Source organism: Apteryx mantelli, chromosome 1 (genome assembly GCF_036417845.1).
Source record: "Apteryx mantelli isolate bAptMan1 chromosome 1, bAptMan1.hap1, whole genome shotgun sequence".
In the NCBI taxonomy this organism is placed as follows: domain Eukaryota; kingdom Metazoa; phylum Chordata; class Aves; order Apterygiformes; family Apterygidae; genus Apteryx; species Apteryx mantelli.
The window spans coordinates 165,971,338-165,991,827 of record NC_089978.1 but is presented as its reverse complement, the minus strand read 5'-3'; the positions used below and the strand labels follow the sequence as shown (position 1 = coordinate 165,991,827).

The 20,490-nt window shown below is 41.3% G+C and overlaps 1 protein-coding gene across 4 annotated transcripts in view; it reads left to right on the top strand.

The window, feature by feature from the left end:
- Positions 1-20,490, top strand: part of MRTFA (myocardin related transcription factor A) — a 97,711-nt gene that overhangs the window by 31,871 nt on the left and 45,350 nt on the right. Inside the window, exon 3 of one of the 4 annotated variants that reach the window (XM_067310339.1) lies at positions 1,006-1,238. The exons of 2 other annotated variants lie outside the window; for them this stretch is intronic. In XM_067310339.1, the coding sequence (XP_067166440.1) occupies positions 1,232-1,238 (7 nt within the window). In that variant the 5' untranslated portion in view covers positions 1,006-1,231. Of the gene's footprint in view, positions 1-991; positions 1,239-20,490 lie in introns of those variants that run through there. One more of the 4 variants, XM_067310347.1, reaches the window with a different exon arrangement.

Below are 20,490 nucleotides of genomic sequence, written 5' to 3'. Positions count from 1 at the left end.
CAAGTCACTGCTATAAATGAGAGTAGGCCAGAGAATTTTTTAAGTTTTATCCAATATAATTGTCAGTTATTTTTGATTTGCTATGCATCTAACCAGTTCTGAAAAAAGAACAGTAATTTCAACTGAAAATTAATGTTATCCAGAATGAATGTTAAACTTTATTCATTTGTGGGGGAAAAGTTGCATTTTTGAGCTACTTCGGCCGATTAGGGATATATTGAACTCAGTTTAGACCAAACTGATGCTGATCCCGTTCTTTCTTTCAAAAAGCATCTCCTGGGCTCTCTCTTCCCTCTCTATAGCAGTAAGCTGAGTTGCTTTAGGGATGTCAGCTGCCAAACCATTTTTAATGGGCAGAAAGGGGACAGCGTGTCTGGAGTTCATAGGAGGAAGGTGTCCCCCTCTTCAGCTCTTTCAGCAGTGACAAGTGTCAGTGCTGCAGTTTCTGTGGTTGGTTTTCTTTTTCCCCCTTTCAACTAAAATTGAAATTCACTGCTGGCTTCTGGTATTCATAAGAATAACCTCTCATTCATGTACTAAAATACTTTCTAACTTCATCCTGTCTTTTTCAGGCACCTGTTAGTTGATTTCTTTCCTTATTGTTATGTTTTCGCTTACTAGTAAGAGGGCTTTTTAGTTGTGACTTTTTTTCCTATTGTTTTTGGCATTTCATTTTGTTTGAATAGCAGAACTTAGAATACTGAATTCACTTCTCGTTTTGAATTGCAAGATTATAATGAGTTCTTGAATCAAAGCAATCAGGATTTTGGTTTGGGATGGAGAGGGAGGGAAAACATTCCTGGCTTTATAGTTTACATCATCACCACTTTAAAAATAGAACTTTTGATTACAATTTGGAATCTATGGCATTTGGAAATGTAACCTTTTGTATCTAGGTAGCAAGTTCCTGGGGAGTGTAAAGAGTTCCCTTGCTGCTGGTATGGCTCTCAGAGATGTGTATATTCTGAGTAGTGATAAAATGACTCTTCACTGGCTTTTAACCAGAGTCCTGCATGTGATCCAATGACTGAACGAAGTTATGTGAGCTTCATCGTCATCATGCAGTGGGAATTCTTTCCGAAGTAGCAAATGGGACTTTCTTGAAGTCAGCTTTAAATATGGAAATTTTTACGCCAGAGCTACTAACTGCATGAAGGTCTGTTGGCTCTTAAAAGAAATGGAGTGAGGAGTGCACAACTGTGAGCTGCAACATTACTGAGTTATTCCATTCATGAAAGGTTTGAACATAACCTTTTGCTGCCTTTTATCCCTGTGATTAACTATTGAGTAATCGAATCACTGTGTTGTTTTGTCAGCCAAATCAGAGTTAAAGGACTGTACTAAAATTAGATATATAAAGGATACTTTTAAAATTTTTTTAGTTATAAGTGACAGTCTGCAATAAAGACCACACATAAGAGTCGCTTAATTGAGCAGTACCTATTTCTACTGAGATCTTAAAATTTAAGCCAAAAACTGGTGGAAATCCTTTATAAAACCTGGAGTAGGTATTTGCTGAAGTGTTAAAATAGTAATTTTTTCTTTAGGTGCTTTGAAAATATTTTTGTCATTCCGTTTATGCAGTGAGTGCTACGCTACAGGTCGAGTCTGAGGGCAAAGGAGAAAAACACTGGACAGCTTTTTATCTTTATCCATTCTGTGACTTAAGATGAACTGTAAGAGCACAGGCTACAGTATTTGCTTGAAAACAGTGAAGGCGTGGTAGACAAAAAGCAATCGTTCACTGATGGCACATATATTATTTGTTTGAATTAGATTTAAGACACATTTTCCACCTAAACTTTCTAATGTCTCCAGCTTATTTTAACATTTAACTAGCAAGAAATAACTTTAAGGTGTACGTGCATTTTAATTAGTTTCCAGTCTACATACTATGATTCTCATCATATTGCATCTGTAAGGAAAAGTAATTTTTTGCATCATCAGTATTATTATTTTGCATCAGTATTAAAACACTGAATAAAAGTTTGAAATGCGTGTCAACTCATGACGTATTTCATATGCTGTAACTGTAATGATCAAAGCAGAATCTTCCTTGCTGCAAAATGAATGTGTTATGTATTGTGGGCCATATGTAATTGCTGTCACCATATTCTGTAAGTTACCAGTTCACTTATGTGACAAATATAAATCAGCCTTTCTTTAGGAGCATAGCTAAAGTGCACAAGCAAAATGAAGTAGTAAAGAATAATTTAAATCGCCACCTTTTTTGGTGTCTTTAAGCATGATCATATAAAAATTACTTAATGAACATTTTAGATTGACTCAGACAGACCACTGTTATCTTTGTGGCCTGCCACTAATTTAGATTCTGGATTAGTATCTGAACATGTATTTTGCCAAGCCTCTGCAAACTGATACAATGATTGCACCATGTGTGCTTTGCATAAAAGGGGTACAGTGTGGACACACATCCGTTCTGTCTTCTAGTTAGCTGGTTACTCCTTGCTCTCCGGTGTTTGCCAGATTTAAGAGATGACTAATGTTTAACAAGGCACTTAAGTTTCCATTCCTGTGTGATAACAGAAATTTGGATTAAGGTTTAGATCAGGATTTTTTTCTTTCTTTAATGATGGCATGCATGTCCAGTCTACGCTTTGCTTATATGCATTAAAATATGAATTTCTAATATTTAGCTTCAGTATGAAGCAGTCACTAATGTATGCCCAGAGCTGTACAGATCAGTGGTTAGGGATTATATAAAACTTAAAGGTTTTGGAAACATCTCTGATGTTATTGGATGTCATGTGGAAATCTACATAGATAAATTTTAATATTTAACTGTCTCTGCTTTCCCGAATTTTAAATGACTTCTTGAGCACTTAAAAAAACAAAAACCAGCACTACAGCTTCGCGTGACATCGAGATGCTCCTTGTTGCAGTGCTGAGGCGCCTCAGTTCAGCCTTATAGCACCCTCTGCTGTTCTCACCTCAGGGCTCTTCCAAGCAGGGACCGACCGACACTTGTTTCAAACTGTCTTTTCATACGGAGAAATTGCAACTGGTCCGCCTGAGAGGGTCTTAACTTTCTTCATTTGTGACTAAAGAAACACGAGCCCTGTTTTATGGAAGTGAAACTCCCTCTCCCTCCCTCCCTCCCTCTCTCTCTCTCTCTCCCCCTTTCTCTCTCTCTCTCTCTCTTTTTTTTTTAATCTGAATGGAAGAAATATTCCCCTCAGTTCCCCCCCCCCCCCCCCGATTTCTTTGTCAAGAGAATTTTCCTAATAGACTCAGTACAGGAAAGTAGTTTAATTACATTGGCACTGCTCCCTTTTGTGATAAACTACTGCTAAATTATGCAACAAACCACACAAAAGTTAAAGTGGGTAAGGAGTCATAAAGAAACAGGACTGGAAGGGACCTTCAGGGTCGCAGAACCCAGTCTTCTATTGTTGCAAATGATCAGGTCATATATTCTCCTTCATAATTTTATCAAGCATCCTTTTTATTTTTTATTATTATTATTACTAGATTTCTCACTCCCCAGCAACTCATGCTGAGAATCTGTCCCAGAATCTCACTCTTTGGTTAAAAATCTTCCAATTTTCAGTATTAAACATACTCACGTGGAGTTAAACTGATACACACTTTAATGCAGGGTAAATGCTTTCGCTAGAAGAAGCTGTACCCAGTTTCAATAACCTTAAGTGTAGACAAGTGCTAAAGTAGTGTCTGTTATTGTGACCGTCTGAATACTGTTTTGCATCTTCCTATGAAGCTTTTTCTTTCTTTCTTTCTTTTTTTTTTTTTAAACCATAGTTTCTAAATAGTGTTAATGACACTTCCTAGGCATTATGCTCAGCATTAGAATCCCAGCAGGTTAGGAACCTATTTAATTATCCAGTGTGAGAAGTAGGTTGAGAAATGTATTTATGGTTCTTTGTAGTCTTTTTCATTTTCACTGCCCTGATGGTTTTTCTCAGAAAGGAGTGTATTCCAAATAAAGAAGTTGCAGTTACCAATGAAACAGAGGCTGCCTGCAATCAGCCTGTAACAGAAAGTGGCCTCAATGTTTTCTTCTTTTTGAGGAGAGAATTGCTTCTATTTCTGCTGGAGATTCTCTAATTGAATCTGTTTTTTCCTTGTTTTTGTCTTCCAGTATTTGAGATTTGGGTTTTGCTTTCACTAAGGTCAACTCAAAATTAAGTCAAGTGGCTTTGATTTATTAAAGATGCTATCTGACACAGAGGTACCTCCGCTTAAAACATAAATCCCCGAACTTTTGATTAAGCTCTCTAGAAAGTATCTCGTGCTTAACTTACTGCAACTCTTCCAAGGCTTGGACCCGTTGAAGCTCTTCCGCTCACAGCTGAAATAAACAGATAATGCTTTGCAGTACACCTTTGCTGACCCCGTGTTACCTCAAACCAAGCAAGAGCAAGATCCAGATTACTAGGCTTTTTGTGGAGAAACCCCTATTGCTAATCTTATCTTGCAAAGCCGGAGACTAAAGTGTGAGCATGGCTGGAGCAGTGTAAGGTAGTATATGAAAAGTGATTTCTTGGGCATGAAAATTCCAACCCGTTTAGAAGTCAAAGCATCTTTAAGTTTAAGGTGGAAACTTACTGGTAAGTAACATGGACCAGAGAAGAATAGCAATTTTAAACAGAAATGCAGTTTTCTACAAAAGCTTAAGTTCATTTTTGAAATTTTAATTTCTATATCAATTAAAATTTACCATACTCAAAACCTCCTTTCTGATTTAGGTTTTTTTTTTTTTTTTTCCCCCTCCTTGTTCTGGGCCTTTTTTTTATGCTGGCAGAATAAGTGGTATACTGCTCCACTCCTCCCGGTTTTCCTTAGAGAGAGGCACTGACTCGTTTGCTCTGCTTGTTGATTTACTGTCTGGGAAGAATGAGGTTTTTTGGACTACTTCCTTGTCACTCTCTCACTAAGGGAGCCTGCGTCATTGAGAAATGTTTAACCTTCTGGCCCTGAAGCAGTACTGGAAACTTTGCTGACAAAATCTAGAAGCTAAAACTACATCTTGGAAATGTTATTTATGCAAAATACCCTTTCCTTTGATTTAATTAGGACAGGAGATTGCAGAGCTTGATTTAAGGATTTGAATAGCTAATAACTTGGAGACTGAGGAGGAGGGAAAAATTAGTTCTTTGGTGAAAGATGGTGAGCCAGTGGTTTTGTGGGGGGAAGAGAGAAGAGTTGGGGGAAGAAGACAGAAAAATGTGAGAGGACTGTGTGGGGAAAGACTATCCTACGATCATAATTCTGGCATTGTCTATTAGTTAAACAGTTCTCTCCAATTTGTGTAAAGAGGCTGGTATTTAATTCATTTAACAGCATGTTAATGTTTTCAAGATGCTGATAGCAGGAGCACAGCCTGACAAACCACGGTAGAAGAGTTTTCAGGCTTAAACTTGAAGTATTAGTTGGCTGTGGAGAGCTAGGGGTCTGAAATTGTGGTGGGTGGTCTCATTTCCAGAGGTTTGATTTAATAAGAGATACTACCTCTCTGTATAAACCTTGGTATGACTACAATATGTCTGAGTTTTCCAGCCTGTCCTCTTTTTTCCTGATGTGGAACCCGAGGGTTCTTCTAACACTTGTGCAGGATTTCCAGACGTCTGGCTGCCCTGCTGGGAGCTACACCCCAGTAACCGACAGGGCAGAAGACATTTAGAAATCCCAGACATTTCTACAGCACAATCATAATAAATCTGAAATGTCTTGGAAGTGTTGTGTTTTTGCAAATTAAGCGTATAGCATGCTTGTAGTGCAAAGAGTAATGCTAGCATGTTCCCGGACTTTTGGATTTATTGTACATGCTCTGGCAATCTACACAGCACAGGCTTGTGTGTTTATCTTCAGGATATTCCAAACAGGAATGTGGCAGCCCTGTTTCTAGGGCTCCAACCTCTTTATGGTGAAGAGCTTGAAATTAAAATAAAGAAGCTTGACTCAAGGGGGAAATCACAGGAAATGGTTTGAACTGACCTAATGATTTGTCATGACCAATGGAAGGGAAGGGAAAGGGCCCTACTTTTCTTCCCTCCTCTGTTTTTCATTGTTTGCAGCTCAGTGCACCTGTCACTTACCCTGACCTAGCTTGGATGCTGACTGGACTCTTCCATGAGCAGTCCAACTCATTTTTGAAGAAAACAAAGCCATCAAAATAAGTGTTTTCTACTGGGTTAGTGAGCTGAATTAACTCAGTGAACTGTCTTATGAGAGCTAGAGCCACCAAAAAGAAAGGATGGTAAGTGGGAGCAAGATTTTATATTATTTCATCTGTCTTGTGCAACATCACTCAAATTGTGTGTCCTGAACAGTGAAGCTAAATAAGGTAGAAGGGAGCTGCTTTGAAGGAATAGAGTTATCTCTAGGATGAGAAAACTACTGAGCAGTAGGTCATGGAACCAGTAAAGAGTTGCAGTGGCTGGGCAGTAAGAAAATATCAAGCAGCAGGGAAGAATACGCGGTGCTGATAGACTCAAAGAATTAAGACGTTTATGAAGTTATGAGTGGGTAGTTCTTTAAGAGTACATATCACACTGGAGAGTACTGAAAACATGTGCATTTTCCCAGTATTAGGTTTGTCAAGTTAGAACTTTTGTTTTTACTCTGAGATTGTTAGGTAACTATGAATGGATGAGCAGGCAGCTGTAAGAAGGGTGGTTACAAGTCTGTCTGTCCGTGTTTCCACATTGTAGCTCAAACTTAAAGATGCAGTTTTACCCGATAGTGTCTTTCTCGGGCAAAAATATTTTCTGATAGGAGAGAGTTGTGAGTTTCTAATAGATTCCGGACTTACTATAGCATGCTTGCCAAAAGTAAACATGTGGAAATGTCTTAAAATTCTTTTTGTTCTAAAAAGTTTGTATTTATAAGGGAATTCTGTTAAGCCAGCTGTTAGATGCATTGGGAGTGGGCATCAGAGCCCTCTTGGATTATAAGCACTGGCAGTCATGTAAAGAACATAACTTTTCCAGTTGCACATTTGTCTATTCAATTATATCATTAATAGGTTTGCTTTTATTAAGTCCCACTTTAAGAATCCCTGTCTTGTATCTGGATTCATAAAATAAGATTTGGTAGCCAAAGAGGATGCTAGGATTTCTAATTCTGTTTCTGACACAAACTCTTTGTTATATGTAAATCTCTCTGCTTGTTTTAACCCAGTTTATCAAACTAGATGGTTTTTAATATAATTGAGTTGTCTGAAATCCATAGAATATGAGGTCCTGATTGATGAGTTCTGGTAACTCATACCAAAGTGACAAAAGAAGTTCTTAAAATAAAAGGGTGTCAGACAGTTGAGAAAAGATAGTGACCAAAGACACTTCTATGCATTTCAGGTGAACTCTGAGGTCCATGTTTCAGGTGAACTCATGGGTGCAGATGGAGGGAAGCAAAACAGGCAAGAGGCCAGAAACACAACCCAAAGTTCCAGACATGGTTACCAGTACAGTTGTAAACACTTAGACTAAGTGCCTTCAAATATTTTTAAGCCACTTTTGGATTAAAACTCGTAAGACTTGAAAGTTCTTGCGGGGCAACAGAAGAGGATGCTCCCTCCCTGTTGCTTGCTTTTTCTCTTTGCTTCCGTAAGTGGAATTCCAGAACTGTTGGATTTGAAATCTAAGTTGTTTTAAAAGTAATTATGCTCCTTACAAAATGCCTCTGATACAAAATGTGCCTCTGTTTTTTTTTTTCCTCCTTTCTTTGGATTAATCTCATAAATCAGACTATATGCAGTGTGTTGTCATACTTTCCCTACATTTCTAAAATCTCTACATTAAACTTTTGCCGATGGTGTTATGTATTATTGGTGCTTGAGAAACTGTAGCCTTTCACATACATGAAAAGGTCCTTGGGTAGAGATTTGGAACACGGGCACATGAGCAGTTTCTGCAGGCTCAGCTTGGGACATAAAGCTACAGCATTACATTTTGTGGCAATTCCCTATACATGTGATCTTACACTGAGGTACCAAACAGTAAAGGCAAGGTAGCTCACCTTTTTTTTCGCTGAAGGGAGCTCTTGTCTTTATGGCTGTCTGTATGAAATTGAGCTTGATTTTTTTGGGTGAGCTTTTTCCACCCAGAAATGGTGGTTCTTGAATACTTGAAAAACTGAGTTTCTTACTAAGTGTGTGAATATTCTGGGTCATTTGAGGTTGCTTGGGGAAAATACAGTGTTCTGATCTGGTGGCTGAATATCGTGACCAAATCACTGGGGAGAAGTGCAGGCGACACATGAAATGGGAGAAGTTCTACATTTCACATCAAGATTCTGTCTTCTGTTATATCCTTAATAGCTCCAAGAGAAATAAATCTTCAGTTTGTTAATGCAGAATGTGATTTATTTTAAAAAGTAGGCTATGGAGGCAGAATGGTAGTACTGTCAAAACAGCAAACTCCTGAAGTGACAGGTAAGTGAATCCCATGAGGGCATTAAAGGTCTACTTCCATCTTACCATAACCAGGATATTTTTTCTCCTAAGCAAAAGCAGAATGCTAGTAGGATGCAGGTAAAACTTACTCTAAATCCAAACTCAGTCTGTCTCCCTGTTGAGATTCATGTTTTATGTCAGACTTAAGGTCTGAAATCTCTGCATGTGCGGAGGGGGCTGAGTCCATACAAGATCCTGGAAGCCCTTACGTTCTGTACCAATGCAGTCCATTCCATAGGGTTAAATGGTTGGATATTTTGACAGTAATTCTGGCTTATTTTATGTTGTAGCTAAAGTTTAAAAGTTGAATGTGCTATACATTTTTATATTGGAAACATAAGTTCAGTAGTTGAAGTCATCATGAAAGCTTGAGATTGGCATCTCTCCAGGACATAGTTGAGTGCTTCGGCACTAAAGGAGGAGTGTGAGTGTTTGATACAGGGGTGATTTATAGATCTTTGGCATAAAAAGAACTGAATTGCATTCTGAGGACTAAATTACTCCCCGTCTCCAATAATATTGACAATAGCTATTTTTCTGTGGGATCAGATGAGCACCAGTGGCAGGGGAACAGGGGACCACCACTTTCAGTGGCAGCTAACCACTGAATTTGCTTAGCAGTATAATCAAACTTCCCCACTTTAACTTATCCCAGCTTCCGCTACTACCACTGTGACAAAGCACTTTGACCATTTTTAGAGAAAAAGTTAACAGTGGAAACAAAATATCACATCTAAAATGATTAACATTGGCTAATAACATGTTAAATAAATGGGATGTTTTATGTGCTTTTCAGAATTATACCTCTATTAGTGCATGGTTGTTTCAAGTCTTGAAGCATTTTTCTGCAACAATAAATGGTAAATAAACATTTTAATAAAACCCTAAATTCTGGGGTTGCAATTCTGTATCAGTTCAACAAAAATAACTGTCATACTGGGCCTCAATAATGTTGTCGTTGCCCATGTAACTGAGAAGGGAAAAAGTCACAGTCATGTTGGTGAGAGAGAGTTCACCTAGCAGCTATGCTGCTAACACAAACTGAGAAGCAAATGAAGAGTTTGCTGATCCTTTCATGAGTAGGGCATAAACATCAAGTGCGGCCTGGCCATTTCCTCTCTTGCTTCGATATTTAAAAAACAGACTGCATTTTCCGGGTGTTTGCAGGTAGCCCCTTTGTATAGCAGCAGAGGGGGTTGATATAAAACCAACCTTTTCTTGCCAGAAGCTGAAAGGGTGTGGGAAGGAGAAGTATGGAATATCTTCTGTTCAACAAACACAAGAACTAATGACATAACTTCTCAAACTCTTAGACATGCCTCAGCATGAAGAGAAGGGTATTTTTCTCCTGTCCTTTCCCAGTTATTCTCTCTTAAAAAGAAATTGCTATTTTAGGACAAATTCAAGGACCTTGTCTCCTTTTCCTCTCTGTCCTGCCCAATACCCCCTTTGGTCTGGCAGCCAGAACTTACTTTTTCTTCTGCTGTCAGGAACAATACCAAATGTTGTGGGGTTTTTCTTGTTTGTTTTCACTTGTCCATATTGGTTTAAATTAAAACATGGAATATCTGCAAGAGCAAATGTTTTGAGTCTTGCTTCTTGTGCTCAGTGTTCTTGACTGGGCACAGTGCATACCTTTTCATGTGTCAGTCTTCTTACAACTTCTGGATGTTTCTGTTTGAGTGTTGTGGTTGTAGTGGGGAAATACACATCTGTGTGTGTGTGTGTGTGTGAGCACTCTCCCCCACCCACCCATGAAGAGGTTAAAGGTATTTGGGGTGCACATAGGTGAATCAGAGGAACCAACTGTAGGTGGGAAGGCTGATGAGAACAAGTTTAACTGCATCGAGTCTTGGGTGACTATCTCTGGCTTGGAAACGTTGACTCTTTTAGATCAAGTAAACTGTTGCTCTTTGGTCCAAAGGAAGTGGTTCCCTAAGAACCTATCTGAGACAGAACAAGATGAATAATCGCATTTCTGAACTAAGGGATGTTGGACGTTCTGTTGCAGTTCCAGTAGGAGCAGCTGTAAGTTAAGCCCCTTCATTGGAGACAAGTACCCCACACTTGAGATGCTATACGTGATATATGAACTCTCACTGTGAAGTCTGTTCCCTTAGCAAAGGTGATTTGAGTAAACCTTTCTAACTTTGCACTGGAGCAGAGTGAGAACATTCACACAATGAGTTACGGTGCCTCGGCAGTGGGTGGTAACTTGAAGAGGGGTTAGTAACTTTAAACTATGAGGAGATATGTGACTGTGTTTGCATCTAAACAGAATTTATCAACCAAAATGGTAAAAAGAGCAGATAAAAAGTGTTTGGATGTGTGTTTTTAATTTATTTGCCTGTCTTTGGACCCACGTGCCCAGCAGATTGCAGTTGTTTGGAAGCTAGCTATAAAACGTCTCTCTCTTAACCTCTCTGGTTTCCTCCTTCCTTCTACTCTGAAGTTTTCTACTGTGGCCAGAATCCTTCCACTAAATTAGCCAGAGAAATTCACCTACTAGTTGGATTGTTTCTGTTGGAGAGAAATCTCTACATAGGCAACACAGTTCTGTAGTAAAAGAGTGTATGTACAGCTTTCTGGAGGGCAGTATTGACAGAACTGTTTTCAAGTGGTTTTCAAAAGAAAAAAACCCAACTCAAAAAAAAGTGGATTTAACTGGCTCGTCTTTAAAAGTTGCATTGATTTCCTTAAGTGTGTAGACAACACGTTCTGAGCTGTTGTAGCACTTCCATTTAGTAATACTAGGAGAATGTGCTGCATACTGCTTTTCACAGAATGGTTGAGGTTGGAAGGGACCTCTGGAGATCATCTAGTCCAACCCCCCTGCTCAAGCAGGGTCACCTAGAGCACGTTGCACAGGATCGCGTCCAGGCGGCTTTTGAATATCTCCAGAGAAGGAGACTCCACAACCTCTCGGGGCAACCTGTTCCAGTGCTCTGTCACCCTCACCGTGAAGAAGTTTTTCCTCATGTTCAGATGGAATTGTCTGTGTTTCAGTTTGCGCCCGTTGCCTCACGTCCTGTCGCTGGGCACCACTGAAAAGAGTCTGGCTCCATCCTCTTGACACCCTCCCTTCAGATACTTGTACACGTTGATAAGATCTCCTCTCAGCCTTCTCTTCTCCAGGCTAAACAGGCCAAGCTCTCTCAGCCTTTCCTCATAAGAGAGATGCTCCAGTCCCCTAATCATCTTTGTAGCCCTTCGCTGGACTTGCTCCAGTAGTGCCACATCCCTCTTGTACTGGGGAGCCCAGAACTGGACACAGTACTCCAGATGTGGCCTCAGCAGGGCTGAGTAGAGGGGGAGAATCACCTCCCTCGACCTGCTGGCAACACTCTTCCTGATGCACCCCAGGATACCATTGGCCTTCTTGGCCACAAGGGCACACTGCTGCCTCATGCTTAACTTGGTGTCCACCAGCACTCCCAGGTCCTTCCCTGCACAGCTGCTTTCCAGCAGGTCAACCCCCAACCTGTACTGGCGCAGGGGGTTATTCCTCCCCAGGTGCAGGACTCTGCACTTCCCTTTGTTGAACTTCATGAGGTTCCTCTCTGCCCACCTCTCCAGCCTGTCCAGGTCTCTCTGAATGGCAGCACAGCCCTCTGGTGTATCGGCCACTCCTCCCAGTTTTGTATCGTCGGCAAACTTGCTGAGGGTGCACTCTGTCCCTTCATCCAGGTCATTGATGAAGAAGTTGAACAAGACTGGAGCCAGGACTGACCCCTGGGGGACACCGCTAGCTACAGGCCTCCAACTAGACTCTGCACCGCTGATCACAACTCTCTGAGCTCTGCCATTCAGCCGGTTCTCAATCCACCTCACTGACCACTCATCTAACCCACACTTCCTGAGCTTGTCTATGAGGATGTTATGGGAGACAGTGTCAAAAAGCCTTGCTGAAGTCAAGGTAGACAACATCCACTGCTCTCCCCTCATCTACCCAGCCAGTCATTCCATCATAGAAGGCTATCAGATTGGTTAGGCATGATTTCCCCTTGGTGAAGCCATGCTGACTACTCCTGATCACCTTCTTTTCCTCCACATGCTTGGAGATGGCCTCTAGGATGAGCTGCTTCATCACCTTTCCAGGGATGGAGGTGAGGCTGACTGGCCTGTAGTTCCCTGGGTGCTCCTTCTTGCCCTTTTTGAAGACTGGGGTGACATTGGCTTTCTTCCAATCTTCAGGCACCTCTCCTGTTCTCCATGACCTTTCAAAGATGATGGAGAGTGGCTTAGCAATAACGTCCGCCAGCTCCCTCAGCACTCGTGGGTCAGGCCCCATCAGGGCCCATGGATTTGTGGGTGTCAAGTTTGCTTAAATGATCTCTAACCCACTCCTCCTCCACCAAGGGAAAGTCTTCCTTTCTCCAGACTTTCCCTCTTGCCTCCAGGGTCTGGGGTTCCTGAGGGCTGGCCTGAGCAGTAAAGACTGAAGCAAAGAAGGCATTCAGTAACTCTGCCTTCTCTGCATCCTTCGTCACCAGGGCACCCACCCCATTCAGCAAAGGGCCCACATTCTCCCCAGTCTTCCTCTTGCTCCTGATGTATTTGAAGAAGGGTTTGGATTTTGTTTGGATATGATCTGGAGTATAGTAGGTTTCTTGACTGTTGCCTTCTCTTTATCAACCCCCGGCTTCCTAAGCACAGCAGGTCCTGGAGGGAGGGAGGAGAGGTATAGACCATAAATTATCTAACATTTCTGCTTCTTTCCCTTCCTCTCTCTCCCTCCCCTCTTTTCTGCCCTTCTACTAGTGTTGCCACAGTCTCTTTGCAGATCACCGCTGATCAGCAGCACTGTGAGCTCTTGGGTTGGGGAGAGGAGAGGTGGGAAAAGCAAAGATTTTGGCTGCGTTGTGCTTCCTCTCCTGCCTCCTCAGCTCTGCCCAGTCTGTGAGAGAGGCAGTGCTGGGGGACTTGGTGTTAGGAAGAGGGGGGTGCGCATTATTGCTGCTGACTCTACACCTCGCTTACAACAGTGATTTGCCTTACTGGTTGGAAACTACTTATCTACAGAGTTAATCAAATGTAGATGAGCACTGCATTCCTTGGACTGAACTGATTCGTCTTGCTCCTGTGTTTTGCAGATAGGGATTATGGATTTCATGTGCATGTTTTCAGGGAAAGGCAAACTGACATCTTGGATGTGTCCCAAGGAATGGGGTGGGTGGCAGAGTTTATATATGTGCTGGGGGTTGATTTGGCTCTCGCTGCTGTGTAAAGTTCACTTTGGCAGCTGAAAGATGCAGAGAGAAGCACTTTCAGAATTAGAGACAGTGAGGTAATGAGAAAGTGACATAGAAAAGGAAGTGGTTTGGGGGGAGGGGAGGGCTCAAAATGCGTGTTGACATCATCTGATAGGTTTTCCAGCCTGTGCAGCAGCTATTTTTACACTTTCAGCTCACAGTATTTAGAGCTCCATGACAGCCAGCTTGCCAAAAGTGGGGGTGGTGGTATATCCCAGAGTGGGCTGAGGGGCTGAAGAGCCATGCAAAAACTAAGGCAAAGATCCAGATTCCCAGACATGTCTGCTGTCCTTGCCTTTTTTTACATCTGCAAGTTGGTTTACCTTTGGCTACCTGTCACGTCTAGGAGTCTTCTGAGCACTAACTGACAGCATTAACTGTCACCAGCTAGTTGAAAGGATCAGAGTATGTAAACTTCAGGCTCTTCCTGAGAACTGGAGAAGCAAGAATGTAAAGTGCTTCCAGCCTGGTGTTTCTACTTCTTCCTGAAGGTCACTGTTGGTGGGAGGCAGGATCCTGGGAACATCCAAAGCAAACTCGCATTAAATAATGTGAAGCTTAGCTGAGAAGTAAGCGGCACAAGTATCAGTGTGAAGTCTGTATTTATTTTGAAGTATAAAATATGAATATAGTTACAAGTATGAAAGTATGAGTTATAAGACATCAAAACTTTATAGTGATGTAGATTCAGGATTCTATTATTTTTCTGCCTTTCTGTGCTTAGTAGAAAAATCGGAGACAAATGTTTAAATATAGTGGGCTCATACTTCCTTCAGAGGACTCATCTGGCTCAGACCCAGACTCAAATCTTTTTCATGTTGGCTGAGGGGACATATATTGCAGCTGTTTGCCAGTTTTTAATGGTGCATTGCTGGGACTTCATCACTAAATCATATGCATGCAAGTGTCATTTGAGAATATTATTAGTGGGGAAAGGAAGACAAGGAACCTGCATTGAGCTGCAGGGAAACCTGGAGGTAAAAGGAGGAAGAGGTGCATATTTTAAGTTTGGTGGGGTTTGGTCAGCAAATTTTCTATCTGCTCATTAATTTGAAGAATATGTTCATTCATTTTTTGATAAAACTGAGGATGCAGTTTCATGTTATGCCTAAGCTGATTGAAAGTCTAGCCTCTGTCAAAACTGGTAGTGCTCTCACATGCACCAGCCACCAGCTCTGGTGCTTGTCTCACCTGTTGGTAAGGCTGTTTAGTGGGCTGAATTGGCTCATTAAGGTATCAGAGGAGTGTCAGAACTGGTTTAAGGATGCAGAGAGAGTGGATGGCTGGGAGAAGGGGAGGAGAAGGTGGGTTGGGAGTGACCTTTTTGGCAGTAGCAAGCTTTAAATTCTCTCACCTTGTAGTTCTGATGCTAACTTTGCACAGGCAAAATTTTGTATGTTCATGGAATTGAAAGAAGGTCAAGTATCCATGGCAAGATTAGGATTTAAACTTAGGGTTAAACTCTTCCATATTTGTCTTGTATCACAGAAAGTGAACTTGAATAAGCTGCTGCTTATATGCTGTTTTGGCTTTTGAGGGTAGAAAAATAAAGGAAGAGAAAGTTAATGAAAGCATTCAAAATAATAAGTAATGATAACTGACATTCAAATATGAGTATTGCATTCTATGCCCACCAGGCCTCAGTGCTAACAGCAGTATCTGTGCAAGCCATATGTGCACCTGATGATACTTTTTACTTCTGTGTGAGGGTATAAATAGTAGTGTAGCCTCTGGAGGAAGAATACATTCCCACAGTCTGTATCACATTTCACACTTGAAAGTCAAAGGATGCAAGGCTCAATAGATGTTTATTGGAGTGATTATGAAAATTGTGCCTGATGCTTTCCAAGCCAGAAATCTGTGGCAAATATCTTAGTAATCAGACATCATACGCTAGGTATCTTTGGGCAAAATGCTAGGTTCTAGCTGTAGGTCCCATTGATACAGGTGATCTTTCTGCCAAAAGTGTTGTTGCCAGTTCCAGAGTAGAAGTTGTGCAAGACACTGAATGTCAATCATGCATTGGAGTGGGTTGATGCTTCTTTTCTAGAGTGGTTAAGCAACTGAAACTGTTGTTGGTATCTTGCCTCTGCAACGAAACAGACCTTCCCACCTATCTTGTTAATTTCCAAACTAACTGCCTAAGTTATTCATCAAGCCTTACTTGTTCTTACAGACCTTTGACATTTCTGTCCATGTCATCTCTCATCTCTTATCAATAGATCAGGATCCAATAAGACGAATTAAACTCTTGTTTAACTTTTTGATGCCTGTCAACATCTGGCAACAGTATCCACGTTTCATACAAGATAAGTTGCTCTTAGTCTTTACTCATGTATGAGAATCCGTATTTTGCAAGGAGGTACCTCACAAGTGTTTACTCATGTGTTGAAGTTCTCCTCCAGCCTGGGCCCATAGTCTTTGTCCTCTTACAGCTTGTAGAGCATTATCCAAGTCCCTTTTGGAATATTCCAGCTCATGCTTTTCTGTTTGGGATAATTGTTCCTTCTCCCAGAACAGTAAATAGGGTTTTCACACTGTAGGACAAAATTTTAGAAAATCTTGCTCTCTGAAGAAAAGATTTTATTGAGATTTAATAGAAAATTTATTCAAGGTCATTTGAAACTACTATTCAACCAATCAGTGTTTTTTTTTTTTCCAAGCTATTTCCTACATAGGAAGAGAAGAAGATATGTGCTGCAGACATATCTGCAGCTCTGCAGTAATACACTGAGAGGATCAAATCTACATCAAGTTGGAGTTGCCAGTTATAGCAGTAGAGGACAGGTTATTTCATTAGATTGCCAAAACTGGTAATATGCTATAGTTCACATATAGCTCTTTTTTCAGGTCTTAAAGTTTGCCTCATCAGAACTCAGGCAACATCTTTGGGCTATTTCAGCAATATGTGGGAATCTGTGTGTCAGCTGCATAGAGCAGTCACGTTTGCCAGGCATTATACACTGTACTGAGCTGTTATTTCAGAGGCCTTGTTTGTCAGAGTAATACTAATCTTTGACCTCTGTAGCTGAATCTTTTCGTTTCCACCATCCAGACAGTATATTGCTTGCCAGGCAAAGTAGGATTCAGTCTGGTGCAGGGCAGTTGTTCTTTAGTAATTACAATAGTTACGGGACCTGTCTGCACAGAGTATCAGGCCTGACTCTGTGTGCAGTTCTGTGTTGTAGCCGAAAGGGGAGGCCTGTACAGTGTGTTTCTCCCCTCCTTCATGCTGGCTTTAGCGCTCCTGTGGTCTGCTGGCTCAGCTTCTCGAGGCAGCTCTATGCAGCCTCATGACTGCTAATGCTCATGCAAGAGCAGGATCACTCATTTATGCAGTAATATGAACTTAAATTGGCCAAAGTTCATTGTGAAACTGAACCTGTACCAGGCTCTTAAAAATCCGAAATATAAGATGAGGGTTTGTGCTAAGAGTAAGCATTTGTAATTCAGGGATAGTACTATTAGTGAGCTTTGTATTATCACCAAAGGCATTCTTTTACCCATAGGAACTTTAGAGTTTGGATTCTTTTCTGAGTGAAGGTTAAACATCTCAAGTAAGAAGTGTATTGTTGAAGGTGCTCAGAAATGTAACTGATGCCATGTAGCATCATTATTTAATAAGCATGTAAAATTCTGTATATTAGTTTTTAGTCTCCAACTTAGACCTAAAAAGACAGAATCACAGAATCACAAAATGTTTGAGGTTGGAAGGGACCTCTGGAGATCATCTAAGACCAGCCCCCCTGGGTTCATTCCAAGTCCAGGCGTGTTTTGAATATCTCCGAGGAGGAGACTCCACAACCTCTCTGGGCAACCTGTTCCAGTGCTCTGTCACCCTCACAGTAAAGAAGTTTTTCCTCATATTCAGATGGAACTTCTTGTGTTTCGGTTTGTGCCCGTTGCCTCTTGTCCTGTTGTCGGGCACCACTGAAAATAGTCTGGCCCCATCCTCTTGACACCCCCTGTTTAGATATTTGTATACATTGATAAGATCCCCCCTCAATCTTCTCTTCTCCGGGCTAAACAGGCCCAGCTCTCTCAGCCTTTCCTCATAAGAGAGATGCTCCACTCCCCTAATCATCTTTGTAGCCCTTTGCAACATTTTTTTTTTCCCTCTCGTGTCCCTTATGGCAGAATTAAAGTGGTGGGTTTTTTTTAGTTTGGTTGAGCACTTCTTTCCTCAGATTTTAACTTCATTTTCAAGAGACTTGCTTTCCTTGTGGTTCTCACTCCAGCCTTGCTCTGTAAAATGGTTGGATGTCCCTCAAACTATTCAGAGATGAGAAATTTTTGTCTCAATTTGGGTGGGGCAAGTGGAATATGGAATGGAGATTGTTCCAATATTTTGTTACAATATGGTTTGTATTCACCTTCTTATTTTTGTAAAGTCCACATGACTGTCTTTACTTCAGATCTGTAGGATGACACCAATTACTATTCATAGTTCTTTCTGGAAAGATACTGGAATACTTTTTGTCAGATATGTGTATTTATTGATCAGCTTTCTGGTTTGTTCTTTTTTTTTCCCTCAGACTGCATTGCATCTTTCATGATGCATGTTTTGTCAGATTAAGAAACAACAAATCATTCAGCCGTACTGCCGAGAGCACCTACTGGCTGTCCCTAGGATGTAACCTGCCTTTCTCTGACCAGTTCCAATTCCAGTACCAGCCTGGGTAGTCCATGTAACCAAAGATTGTCAACTGTACTTGTGATGTGCATTAAATAAGTTCCTAGTGAGACAATTACCTCCAAATGAGCACAGATTCGGAAGTTTTAGTAGCTTGCAGCAGAGGGTTATTGATTGAGGTCTGCTGGTTATCTTCAGCTAAGTGTTCCCACCAGCTTAAGATTTGAGGGAAGAAGAGGCAGGAATGTGTGCTTGTACCAAAATAGCCTGCAATTGCCTGTATGCAGTCGCAGAGCCAGTATGTGGAAGAACTTTGTTTCCAGAAATCTCAATTTAGCTTTCTTCTCAAAGAAAATTCATTCTCTAATAGTTTAAACGAGAAGGGGAAAAAAGGCAGCGTGGCTTCTGCTTCCAGAGTCGTGTGTTCTCCCAGCTGTGCACAGCATGCTTACAGTTGGGAGGTGCAGGGGGAGGGAGAGTAGTACTAAATCACATGATATTGCCTGTCTGGCAGGTGTCCGTAGTGTGAGTAGAGAAACCAACTGTTCACTATTTTGGGTGAATGAGGTTGGCTGTTACTGCAAGTGGCCCCATGAAGAAGTCCACGCGTCTGTTGATAAGCACAGCTCTGCATATTGGGATCCTGAATGCTTACACCTGCTTGCTGAAACAGGGAAGTTTCTGTCTGAGTTTTGAGATAGTAGGAAGAAGAGTTTTGCCAAGAGACTCGCTGGTTCTAATCTGTAGATGGTGGCTCTCAGGATTTGTCTCTGCCTCAAGTATCTCTCTGTTCCTATGCAAGCACAGCTTTGGGATCTAGCAGTAAGCTACCTTTTTTCCCCTCTCCCTCTTGGTGCAGTGACAGAAACCTGGTAGAGAGGGATTGTGACCGCGTCTCTTGTGAGGATTAAGCATCCCTTCCACTAGCCTGAGACGCCTCCTCTGTTACAGAATCTGCCTTCAGGTCCAGGGATTTCCTCTAATATGTTGGATAAAACCAAGACACTCCAGCCTGCCTATGTCGGGATTGTGCCGCTTGCACAGACTGTGTCAAAGCAAGGGAAGAGCTGTTCAAGTACATATCAGGATTCATACCACAGCTTGCGAGAAGGTTAGCAGGCTCTGCTTTCTTTGTTCTAGGCACTGTATAATTGGTTTGGGGTTGTGGGTTTTTTCCTTGCATATTGAATCTGCTTGCTTTTTCTTTTCTGTCCAACCTGGGCAGTTGTCCAGATTTTGGGTTTCCCACTGTCTCTTGTGACCTGTTGTTCCTGAGGACACCTGTAAGCATATCACAGAACTAGGTTAGAGCTATGTATGCAGTGACTTGCAGTGCCTAGATCTTGGGACGATTTCACTTGTGTTTCAAAGTTTTAATTTCAAAGTTTAAATGTCTTCCTCTTCTCTGTGCCTCTAGGGCTCTTGTGAGCAAAGTTTTAAGGCTGTTTAATAGCAGTGTAAGGGCTGGTTTTGGAGTGGAAGCTCTTTGTCTTGAAGGGGATAGAGTATCATGTTTTAAGTTTCAGCGTGTTGCTATTTGGAGAGTGTGGAAGGAGTGGAATGTGTATATCTAAATATGATTTTGTTTTAGATAATGGTATTCTCCTGCAAATACATGTGATTTTTTTATGGCCTTTGAGTCATGATTCTGAAAGATTATGTAGACAAAGAGGTTAAATTTCAGGAGGTGATATCTACGGGGAGGGAAGAGAAGAGGATCTGGAGGGATTTCTTGGAATTTGAAGAAAGATTGAGAAGATGAGAACAGACAGTACATTCATAATGAGCAGCATAATAGATAGCAATAAACAGTGGGAAAAGATCAGAGGGAAGAATAAAACAAAAGGGTTATGTTTTATCAGAAATAGTGGACTCCTCTAGCTACAGGTGAAAATTTGAGAGAGACTTGTGGGTGTGAACAAGGGTCTTGAGCACAGTGGCCTCAGAAGTAAGATGATGATTGATTTCAAGAGGGTGTAATGTGATCTGAGAGGAGAGGAAGATGACTTTCGGTCACATTTTGGACAGAAAGGTAAAGAGCAGTAGGAGTTTAGGACAAAAGCCAGATAGAATAAGGCCATGTTTTTTAAGAAAAGGTGGCCAGTGCATGGAAGATGCTTTTAGCAGTTGTATTTAGAGGATTTTTCTCTCTTACAAGGCTCTAGGATTGC